At 42.1% G+C, this 12,224-nt stretch overlaps 1 protein-coding gene across 3 annotated transcripts in view; it reads left to right on the top strand.

Moving 5' to 3' along the window:
- CORIN (corin, serine peptidase) overlaps nt 1–12,224 on the top strand; it is a 313,652-nt gene that overhangs the window by 280,028 nt on the left and 21,400 nt on the right. For all 3 annotated transcript variants that reach the window (XM_019526369.1, XM_019526368.1, XM_019526370.1), the window contains one exon: nt 8,916–9,038. In XM_019526369.1, the coding sequence (XP_019381914.1) occupies nt 8,916–9,038 (123 nt within the window). The remainder of the gene's footprint in view (nt 1–8,915; nt 9,039–12,224) is intronic.

Here is a 12,224-nt window from a genome sequence, read left to right as displayed (position 1 = left end):
GAGGACAGCAAACCTGAGGTCAGTGATGGAGTGTCCAGGAAGTTGAAGCTTTCCATCAGCTCAGGCAATGGAGCAGGTACAGACAGCCAGGTTACCCCCCCTTGCCATTCACTTTACTTTAGAATCAATGCTAGATCAAATCTGAATCTTCAGACTGAAAGTCGGGGTATCTTATTTGTTTTCTTTTGTTCAACGTAACCTTGAATGGTTGGAAAAATTATTTTTAGCAAGCTTTCGGGTATAAATACCCTTTGTCAGGATGAAGAAGCATCTGCAGTTGGTGTGTGCTCTTCCTGGATGGAAGGAATAGTAAAGAGGTGAGAGGCTGGTATGCATATAAGAAAAGGAATCAGTGAATCCTTAGTTTACATCTTCACTGACTGCCTTTCTTGCATGCATACCAGCCTCTGGCTTCTTTACTATTCCCTCTACCCAGGAAGAGTATACACCAACTGCAGATGCTTCCTCACCCTGATGAGAAGTGTATTTAAACCCAAAAGCTTGCAAAAAAGAATGTTTCCAACTATTTGAGTTGGTCTAATAAAAGATATCAGATTTACCCAAAAAACCTTGTCAGGCACTAAAGCACATTATCACTGTGTGTGGACTGACTTGGTACTAAAGTTAGTCACAAGTCAGTCCACATACACAGTGTTACTGTGCAGTAACTAATCAGGTGTAAATTTGATACCTGCCTGATGCAGGTATCAGATTTACAATCAAGTTGGAGTAAGTTGACATATTTACTGCGCAGTCATTTCAGTTACTGCACAGTAAATGCGCACATGTAGACATGCCACTATGTAACTTGGCTTGTTTATTTATATAGCTAATTTTTCTCTCTCTGAAAGGATCTTGTAAGCATTAGTAAAAGAGAGAAAAGCCCTTATAGCCCTTTAAAGACACTTCATAGAGAATAATTGGGGCATACTGTTTTAATGGGTGCTGCAATCTCACAAAGACCTGAAGCATATTTTTCACTTCATTTTTATGAATAGTTCCATTGATTTCCTGTGCAAAAGTATGCTTGTGTGCTCTGTGGGATAGGAGCCTGGATTAAAAAGTTGGTCACATGCAAAGCATGATGGTGCCCTTTAACCATGATGTTAAATAGAGTGTTATAGAATATAATCTGGAATAGGTTTTTTCTTACAAAAGCAAAATGAAGTTAAGCTACAGTCACCTCATTAAGATCATACAGTATTTGTGGTAATTATAGACTCATGTCCATCATATGGCTGCATGGGGTTTAGGTCTAATTTTTTTCTGCAGTGTTTCTTTTATATTTGATATCTGGAGAAGGGTATGCTAGATCAAATCCCATTCCACAAAATTATAATGTATTGGGCAAAATATTTAAAGAAGATTCTTCAAAAATAAAACTACCAAGATGTGACAGTGCATGTACATGGTGTTGGGGAAAATGAGAAGATACTGAAAACTAATAGAGGAGACTTCTATTTACCATAAGAGGTCATAAGAGGAGAAAGCTATTTGCTGCACAAAAGCCTTTTTAATGAGGAAAACGCAGTGTTTTAAAGATACTTGTTAGCATCCACCATGCACATCCTGGGTAGTAGATCATGGAGTGATAATTGTTTAATATGCCCAGAGGAGACTTTGAGGAATAAGCCATGCAGCATACAGGATCCAAGGTCAGGACCTCAGAGTCTAGTTAATTCTGCCAGTCCTGCTGAAAGCCTTTCCATATGGCTTGCACTTACAACAGGTTTGCCAAAAATATGTTTAGTTCTTTATTAGCAATTTGTAGTCGGTGAATCAAGGGAAACTACTTCTCAGGCTACTTTAAAAGGAATATGCTCAAAAAGCAGACATTGAAGGCAGACTAAAGGCTTGAATTAGTCTTGAATTAGCACCATGTTATTCCCAAGTGTGAGAGATTTACCAATCAGAAATGATCTACATCCTTTTCCATTTTTAAAATCTAGAATTTGGTTTATTGTTCAGATTTTTAAAAAAGCAGCTCTGGAAAACTCACTCACTTCTTACAAGGAGCATGATGTAGTATGTTGTTAATTTTATAGGTCTTACTGGATCTTTCTTTACGGGGGCGTTGCAAGTATTCTGGAGCTGTTTATGCAGTTCACCCTTTTCTTCATGTTGCAATTCACATGTATCAAAATAGCAACTTATTCAGTGAACTCATGGGCAAAGTCATTAGTGTAACAGATATTACCTAGTTTGAAGACATGTACGTGCAAATATCATCTAATGGAACTGTTCCAACCTATTTTCAGCTTTCTATTAGTCTGATGCAGAGTACCCAGTTTGACATAATTTCTAGTAATTTGTTTTGTTTAGTGGAATAGACCACTTGCACTCAGAGGCACTGTCAAGTTTTGCAACTGAGGCCAAAATTTGTTCTTAAAGATTTTCAAGGATTTTCTTTCAGACCATAAAAATCACATTTTTTTTAAAGAAAAATAATTATCCTCATGGCTTTTATTTTTAAAATCTATGCATTGTTTTTGAGGCCTGCAAAACACAATTTTGCATACTTCTGACTGAAAAAAGAACTTTTTTGATCCCTGCTATAAGGGCCTAACAGTTTCCCTAAAACAAAAAATGTCATTCTGCCTTTTCAGTAACTTTTAACAGTCACAGTAAGTATCCCATATTATTTATTTTTAGGCCATTTTTGAAAATGGTCATTGCAGACAGAATGGTAGGTATAAGTGGTATCATTTCAGTAATACTATGATTTACTGATCATCAAGCCCTGATAAAGGAGTTGTTAGTGTGATTCTGGCTTTTTCTGGTGAGAACAGAAGAAATGGACAAAGAACCTAAGACATGCCATACTGCTTCACACCACAGGTCCAACTAGCCCCAAATCCCGTCTCGTAGTGACAGAGTGGATGTTATGAGTAGGAGTATACCTGCCTATCCAAACTAATCTGCCTCCCGTCCTTCTTCCATGAAGGAATCTGATTTTTAATATAAGAGCTACCATGAACATTAAATAAATGATTAATTGTATAGCTGACAAATATTACCTATATCTTTCCATGTAAAGGACTCCCTAGCTGTCAACCAGAGAGACTTAATAAACTTGGGTGTGGAAGGGGTCCTATAAATCTTGGTGACTCAAATATGTTTAAACATAGCGTATGCCTCCAAAGTTATTTGTGGAAATAGATCTGAAAAACATGATTTTTCCAGGAAAGGGATACACAACCAATTGCTTGAAAATAAAATCAAACTCTAGAAACTGCAAGATGGTTAAAAAGGAACGAAACTGTGCATCAGTTTGGTTATATAATGTATCCAAATATCTACACTTTTTTAGACCTGATTTCAATTTAAGGAGCATGGCCAACTATATGTTTTATAGTTTTAAAGGCTTTTTGTTTGTAATAGCTTCTTAGAATCTTCAAATTATTCCTTCAGGTTTGATTTGGGCTTAACTGGATTTTTTTTTCCTTTTACATCTACTATAAAAAAGAAATCATTGCTATTATAGACTGTCCACATTAATTTTGTAAGTCCTTATTAAGGAACAAATGTAAGTTTGACTGTTGCATGTTTTCTTGACATCTCAAAGCCTTTTTGGCAGACCCGGAGAATCCATAATGTTTTCTTATTACATCCATTTATCAGGAAAAGCCAGAACAACATTTTTGAAATATAACACGTTGCCTATTACACATCTTCATTGTCCCTCTGTGCCTCTTAGTGCCAGATCTTGCATTTCTTATGCTCCCAACACTTCCCCTGACTTTATGAGTTCAGAAAGAAAGCATGATTGGGCCCCTAATGACTGGTACAGAACCATCTATCTCTGTTTTTAAGTTCCAGTGTGCTTGCTCTTTTCCCTTTTTGTGTCTAACTAATAGGTGTCCAGTGACACTAAAGAAAGATGGGACTTTTGAATATATTGTTAAACATATGCTTGAGTGCTTTACTGAACTGGGAACATCATTCTTAAGTGCATTGTCAGCATTTAAACAGTAATAATAACAACAGGGTTTTAATTTTCCTTTCCAATTATTTTCCCTGGACCCTTGACACCTTAGTAATGTCTTGTGGGGAAAGGAGGGTTCACCTCTCATTTCAACACTCTTAAAATACTTAAAGCTATAGCCCATTGCATTGTTTCAGTGTCAGTGAGCAGGCTGCTTTCCAAGTACCTTGTGAATTTTCAAAAATGTATTTTAGTTTTTAAAAAAGAAATAAGACCCCGTCTTTACTAGTAGATTCAGGCTAGGCAACATCTATTTGTTTGTTTAAGGTGTGTTGGCTTAAATTTCACAATTTTGATGCCTGAAAATTATATCCCAAACACATTTTCCTCTGTTTATACTTTCTGCATTAATATTTAGTTTTCTTTGACCACTAGGGAATTTAGCCCTAAGCAATAATCCTTCCTTCCTTCCTAAAAATATATTAAGTTCAGTTATCCTTCTATTTCAATTGGAGTAAAATTGTTGGCTCTGTTGTCTGCTATGAACATTCCTAGGGAATGTGCAGTCTTAACTGTATTCTAATATTACATAGATCTGAGTGTAGCCTTGTCTTCCTGGTACTAGAGAATATGTGACCTGGGCTAGGGACAGAGGTTACACATAAACCGATTTAAGTGATCAGAAACTGGGTTAAACTTGTAACAGAACAGAAGTTCAGTGCACATAAACCAGTATCAAAATGACCAAAACTGATTTAAGATAAACCTAGCTGAATGTAGTATCAGCTACCTGATGTGGGGTTTGAAAGAAGATGGAGCTAGACTGTTCTCAGTGGTGACAGATGACAGAACACAGAGCAACAGTCTCAAGTTGCATCAAGGAAAGTTTAGGTTAGATATTAGGAAGAATTTCCTTCCTAATGGGCAGGGTTTTAAGGAGGGTAGGGTAATAGGAGGCTAGTAAAGCCCTGGAACAAGTTACCTAGAGAGGTGGTGGGAGCTCCATCCTTGGAGGTTTTCAAAACCCAGCTATGATTCTATGAAACTGGTTTATGATACTTCTGTCCCAGACCCCTCCCTGGTTCGAGTTAAATCAGAGAACCCCACCTAGCATGCTTTGCAGGCCTGGGCTGGGCTGGGCTGGGCTGTGCCGTCTGCTCCAGAGAGCAGGGCTGGCCCTGCCCTTTTGCTCCCTAGCTGGCGCAGTGAGGGCTGGCTCACTGGCTAGCTCATTGGCCCCACCAGGCAAATCTGAGCTGGGATCTGGGGCCAGGGAGGGGTGTTTGTAGCAGGACACTGGGGTGCCTGCTACTAGGAATAGTGGTGTGGGCTTAGCTGCCAAGCTTCAGGGCCGCCCAGGTGAGGGTTGCTAGAGCAACTGATTGAGTCAGCTGACTGCCAGGGGGCAGGGCCGGGCCTTTATAAACAGCCCAGGCCAGAGCCTAGTTAGTAGTTACCTTCAGGCTGCTGGAGGAGCAAGAGCTCTGCAGTGGAGCCAAGCTGAATTGGGCAGACTGATAGAGTGAGTAGCTGCATCATGGCAAGGGGGGAGAGAACCCTGACTAGGAGGTCTTACTGGAAGGCCAGGTGGGGCCTGGACTTTGTTATAGCCGGTAGGCTTATGGTTCTGTGGTGTTAGTTGTGTAAATACACCGGAGGACTGGGTGAGGCTGTAGGGGTGTGAGGAGGCCTCACAGGAGGTCCCCAGTAGTTTGGGGGGGGGGGTTTCCTGGGTGCCCTGTTTGGGGGCACAGAGCAGTGCCTGGGCGGCACGGCTGTTGGGCGCCGGTGTGGTGTGGTGTGTGGGGGTTACCACCCCAGCCTGTGAGGGTGGTATTTGGCCCAGTAGGGTGAAGGACCCCGAGAAGGGTCAGGGGGCCGGGCACGGCTATGGGCCACCTGAGCCCCAGGCGCGGCTTAGTGGGACAAGCCCCAGAGAAGGGAGAGGGTGCAGTGCGAGAAGCACATGTGGGGACAGGCCCCAGAAAAGGCAAGTGCAAGGAGCGCGGGACAGGCCCAGAGAGGGCAATAGCGCGGAAGGCGTGGGTATAGGCCCCAGCAAGCGTGAGAGGCGCAGACATAGGCCCCAGAGAGGGCGCAGTGCGAGAAGCGCATATTGGGACAGGCCCCAGAGAGGGTGAGGGTGCGAGAAGCACGGTATGAGCCCCAGAGAGGGTGAGGGTACGAGAAGCGCGGGACGAGCCCCAGAGAGGGTGAGGGTGCGGGTGAAGGCCCGAGGCTGGGCCGAGGCGTGCAATAGAGCCCGAAGAAGGGCGAACACAGGAGTAGGCCCCAGAGAGGGGCGAGGGCTAGCAAACACGGGGGCACTAGAGCAAGGGGCGTCGGTTGCATGACAAGCCCAGGGGTGCCTGAGGAAGGTCATGGGTTGCGTGACAAGCCCAGGGTGCCAGACAATGTTTGGAACAGCTGCGAGGCTTGGGGCGTGCTAAAAGGGAGGTAGGAGGCATGCATAGCCCATAAGGCTGGGGTGCACCAGGTCACCCATAGCGAGTAGGAGCCCGGATACTTATAGCACCGTGTCCAGGTGGATTAAAGGCAGCCTCCCATATTAAGTTAGATACCATTAAAGACATGGCGGGCGAGAATCAGAGGGTGCTGGAGCTCATAACTTGGCACGGCGGGGGGGGCGCTAGCGAGATCATGGCCGCTCCTAGGGCCCGCCCCGTGACAGTGTTAAACTCACCTTCCCCCAAATACAGAGCTGCCCTGCCCTACTGGCTGCAACTGTGGACTACAAATCCTAGAGGCATCTGGAAACAAGAAGAGGAAGTGATGAGCAACCCTGCAGAGTCCTGCTGCTATGATTGTGGACTGCAAATCTCAGAAACCTCAGGTGCAGCAGGAAGAGGAAGCGAATACACAGCCCACACTGGCTACATGCCAGAGAGTTGTGCTGTAGCACCCCTTGGCTTCTGGCTGTATATAGCTGTATTTCCTGAATCAAGAGTGATTGTCTGCTCATTTGGGTATTGGTTCAATCTCTGCAGCTTTGGCTAACCTGAAAAGATTGAATAAATTCAGTCTCTGGCTTTGTTTTGGCTGTCTGTACTTAGCCTAGGAGATGGGGCATGACTTGGATTTGACTGTACCCTGTCACTTCCTGTCTGCGTTTTTAACACTCATTCTCCCCTCCCAACCCTGTGGATATTTTTAGTAGCTTAAGTGGCTACTCAAGTTAATGCCTGGGAATGAACATTTGGCTGAACTTCAGAACTGGGCTCAGTTAACTGCTCTAGCTGAGCTTTAGAGGGAACTTAAACTACCTCACAACTAGTATGGTCAGGAATTTTCCAATAAAATAATTTTGAAATGAAATTGTCAGTGTATACAAACTGCAACTCTTCATAGGAATGTATGTGCCAGCTTTAATAAGGATATAATATCCTGTCAAAATGACAGCGCTACACATTCCAGAGCTACCTATGGCCCAGTGGTGGGATGCTCACTTAGGAGTGGAGTTGTCTGCTCCGGCTGGTTTAAAGTATGGACTTGAGCCCATGTTCTAGCCCTTGCTATGCTGGGACACGTCTCTCTCTTCTTGGAACTAGCTTATTTTTTTTATATATAATTACAGCAGGGCCCCTGCTGTGTTCAAGTTAAGTGCCCCAACCACTGGGCTATTGGGTATCCTGGGGCCAGTAGTATCTGTCTCTCTTACTTCAAGGGGACTCAGTTTTGTCCTGGTGTAAAGTGGGAAAAGTCTGGAATTACAAAAAAACCTCACATTTTCCATTTATTTCTACTGAAATATGAATAGGAAATATTCAGAAACATGTTTCTCTCAAGTTTTTAGGCTGATGATAGTCAACTTCACAGCAATGAAATATGTATACCAAGGAAGTTACCTATTTTGACAGTTTAACTCTGTTAAGCCCTGGTGCTAATAACACCAAGGTTGCAGGTTTGGTCCCACGTTGGACTAAACAATCTCTTGAAGTCCCTTCCAGCCTTACTTCTCTCTGATTGATTGATTGACATGGTTATCATTGTAGCACACAGGTGCAACAACCATTTTGAAATCAAAATCTAAGAATAATCTTCATGTTGCTGTGTTTAACTTGAGAATCTGCTACTTCCTTCAGTAAAAGGCTTTCATATTTTTGGGATGGAGTGGTGTGATATTTGTTTACATGTCTGATCTGTATCCCCCACTATAAACAGAACTCATTTAACCAATATATAAATGGTTAACAGGAATCTTTCTTGAGGTTAAGTGTCATCACACTATTTTTCCTAAATCCTAAATTTAATTCAAGAGAAATATATATGATTTTCTGATGTTCCAACACTTGATGTATAGCACCATAGCATTAATTTGTGCCTGAGGATTGAAGGCTTTGTATCAATAGCCTTCAAACAGAGATCTTCAGAGACAGAAAGTTTTGCTCACCCTCAGAGCAAAGAAGAAAACTGAACTTGAACACTTTCCAGTTCTTGGCTCTACTGAGCCTCGTGTGTCATTGAAGAGATTCTTGATTTTTTGCTAAAATCTTCTCCTGGGGAGGCTCCCATGATCAGCACGAATGCAATTGGATCATCATCTAATCATCAGTCCTGATAGGCAAACAGTCATGTACATGATCATTTAGGAAAATAGTTGTGAGGAAAGAACTTGATGGATAGAACATCTTGAATATGCTCATTCACATTTTAATCCAAATAGAGCAGGAATGAAAAAGCATATGCATTTTATACCATCAGAGAAAACCCTTGAAATTTCCATTTCTCATCTTCATTCCTGGTCCTAGTTATCAGAAAATTTTTCATGAATAGTAATAAATGTATGACTTTGATCAAACCCCTTCCCCTCAATTGCTTGTAAATCAGTTGGCTGTCTTTGGAGTACAGGGGAAGAATGAAAGTGTCTTTCTCTCCCATAATGTAATGTATGGGTAGTCAAAGTCACAGACGATTAAAGATTCATGAATGTGTTTGTTTTTTTTTTTTGTTTTTTTTTTGTTCATTTCAGGGGACTGCCTACAACAGAAATTGTACAAGAACCTGAAGAGCTACAGCATCAGAAATGGCTAAAACTGCACTCAGACTGGAAGAATAGAAATGCCTCTACATTACATGCCCTTCTAGTGAAAGGGTAAGGAAACTAATGCATGTAGATGATGTGTACTTCAATGCTGTGGATGAGAATTTAGAAAGGGAGGGTGGCATCTCCCATCTTTGGTTGGGGTGTGTAAGATATCTGCTTATGCATACAAACACCAAACACTAATCAGGAAAATTTCTAAGATGAGTTAACATTTTCAGTTTCCTTTTGGATCTTCTTCATGAATCTAATTATCTGTTTGATCATGTTTTCATAGACTATACATTTTAGGATAAAATCTAAGCAGAGCATCATTGGCTAGCTAATGAAATAATGATTACATTTAGAAAAATAAATATGATTCCATACAAAGAATTTGACAACCACATGTCTCTAGCTCTCATCCACTCCTGATTTGGAAGGGGTCAGGTGTTATTGGTGGAGAAAGGTAGCATTATAAAAAATTCATGGACTATCAAATTTAATTTAAAATTTTGCTCAGCACCTCACAGAGCAGTTCAGCAATTTGTTGGATCTTCAGGTCTTGGTCCTCAGACCTGAATACTGCGAAGTCTTGTTTGCAGACCGCTCACCTGGCATAAATTTAAATACTTGCATGTGCCTTTGCAGTACTAAGACATTAGTTTGCAAAGTCCATTTCAATTTGAATCCCAAACCCATCTTACTTGGCAGTCATGGTTGCAGAAAACACTGCTGTAGCATTGGTTAGCACTTCTGTGCTTCATATACCAATCTCAGGGAATGCCAAATATGGAGTAAACGGGTAATAATGTAAAAGTTATTGAAAACAAAATAAAACAATTTCTGGCTTCTGAGGCACAATGTCGTGTGAGGGTGCATTCCCCATTTCCAGCTTGCAGGAGAGAGTACCTGATATATGAGTGCCTCAGTGACTGGGCCATTGTTCCAGGATCCTACCATAATTCTCTGCCTCCAAAGAGGTCTGCAGTCCCCTTCATGCTTTTTCTATATCTCCTCTCCTACCTCTCACATGGTTCTCAGCAGATATAATAAGCCCAGTTGTTGCTATCTTAGGGTCAGACTGCAAGCTACATCTACAGTAAACTGCTGTTTGTTTCTCTTCTTCTCTGGGAAAAAATCTTCCCAGCTGGTTGCTTATCACAGTAGCTACTAATTAGGACAACCTCATCAGGGAGGAGAGTAGAGCAAGTCTAGGAAAGGTTAGAAAGTTTTGAAGGGAGTTGATACCTCTGTTAGACTCTTTTATAAGAACAAGACAATTGCTGTGGTAGATCCTTAATAAGCAATAGGGAAGGACATCAGGCAAAGCCTTCAGCAACATCTGTTTCCCTTGTTGGGACTACTATAGATGAGTTCCTATATTTGGAGAGACCACAGCTTCCAAACATAAGTTAAATTCACTTGTGGAAGGCTTTCTTTGCAGCATCTGCTATTCTGGATATCTTGGTGGATTTCATATAATGAGCTATTCTGAAATGGTACTGACTAATGTGGAACCAGGCCTAACCAACTGGATGTTTGCAGGCTGCTTTCAAGAACATATCCAGGATTTGAGGGGTGTGGTGGAGAGCTCACCTAGTGCAGAAGGTATGACGGACAGTGGAGACCATAGGTCTTGGGGGAAGAAAGTTCTGTTTATGTGCTATACCTGCACTACTGAAGCCCCAAGGATCTGCCCTTGGCCTTCTCCAAGTATCCAGAGGAAAACTGGATATTGGAAGGTCATTAAACACTTGTAATGGAAATCTCCAGAAAGAAAAGTAATCCTAGAAGAGGCTTCCTCAGTGTACTTCTGGAGGGTGCAAGTCAGGGTTATTGCAAATATCTAATGGAGGACAGAGGAATTCCCTAAGTTTCAGGGGTGAAGGCAAAGGGACAGAGGAGGATACAGAGAATTACAGACTGTTCAGATTACTTTGATCCCTAGAAAGTTTCTGGAGCAAATTTATTAATTAGTTTGTAAGAGTTAATCATTTGGTGAAAATGGCTGTAGAAAATTTTTAAGAGTAGGTCAGAGAATTTGGGCAGGCATAATCTTGCCTTGAGCAGAGGGATGACCTCCTGAATTTTCTTACAACTCTATTTTTTCCTTGTTTCTGTTACTATAACAGGAGTGCTTTCATGTAAAGCATAGGAGATGATTGCTCCACTGTACTTGTTGGTGAGGCCTCAGCTGGACTGCTGTGTCAGAAGTTTGGTCCCACACTGTAAGAAATACTGGAGAGTCCAGAGGAGGAGGAGTAGAAAGACTGATGAAGGATTTAGAAAACATGAACACTGAGGAAAGATCACAGGAACTGCATATTAGTTCACAACGAAGATGAGGGATGGGCACATGATAACATTCTCTTAGTATGTAAACGTTGTTATTGAAAGAATGAGGACCAATTGTCTGCCATGGTCCCAAAGGAAGGATAAGAACAAATCGGCAGATTTGCAGAGAAAGATTTAGACTGAATATTGGGAAAACCTTTCTAACCATTAGGGTGGTGAAACATCACAACTGACTATCTAAGGATGTTGTGGGATATCCTTCATTGGAAGTTTTGTAAGAGCAGATTAAACACCTTTTAGGGGGTGGTCTAGGATTACCTGATCCTGCCTCAGTATAGCATGTTGGACTGAATCACTTCTTGACACCTCTCTTTCAGCTTTCTGCTTCTAGAGGGAGTTTCCAATGATCATTTCTAGATCCAGGGTATCTGGAAGACCCCTCCTTTTGGGACACTAAGGCCCCTCAGGCCACTCTCTGATTAGGCTCAGGAATAAAAGAGGATTTCTGTTTTTAAGAACCAGAACAAATAAAAGAGAATTCTACCTATTAGTGAGGAGAAGAAGATTGCCTTCTATGATCAGGTCACAAAGGCCATGGATGCAGGTGTCGCGGTGGATGTAGCCTTTCTGGACTTCAGCAAGGCCTTTGACACCGTCTTTCACCCCATCCTAGTTAAAAAAACTAGGCGACTGTGGCATAGATGCCTACACAGTCAGATGGATTGCAGATTGGCTGAGGGGTCGCACTCAGAAGGTGGTGGTGGATGGGTCATACTCGACCTGGGGGGAGGTGGGTAGCGGAGTCCCCCAGGGCTCGGTCCTGGGGCCTGCACTGTTCAATTTCTTCATCAGCGATCTGGATGATGGGGTGGAAAGTAACCTGTTTAAATTCGCTGATGACACCAAAATTTGGGGGGAGGTGAGCACGCTAGCAGGGAGGGAGAGATTGCAGAGGGATCT

This window comes from Gavialis gangeticus, unplaced genomic scaffold (assembly GCF_001723915.1).
Source record: "Gavialis gangeticus isolate Ggan-Ray unplaced genomic scaffold, GavGan_comp1, whole genome shotgun sequence".
NCBI classification, from domain to species: Eukaryota; Metazoa; Chordata; order Crocodylia; family Gavialidae; genus Gavialis; species Gavialis gangeticus.
Note: the sequence above shows the minus strand (reverse complement) of the source record. Positions and strands in the feature narration are given on the sequence as shown.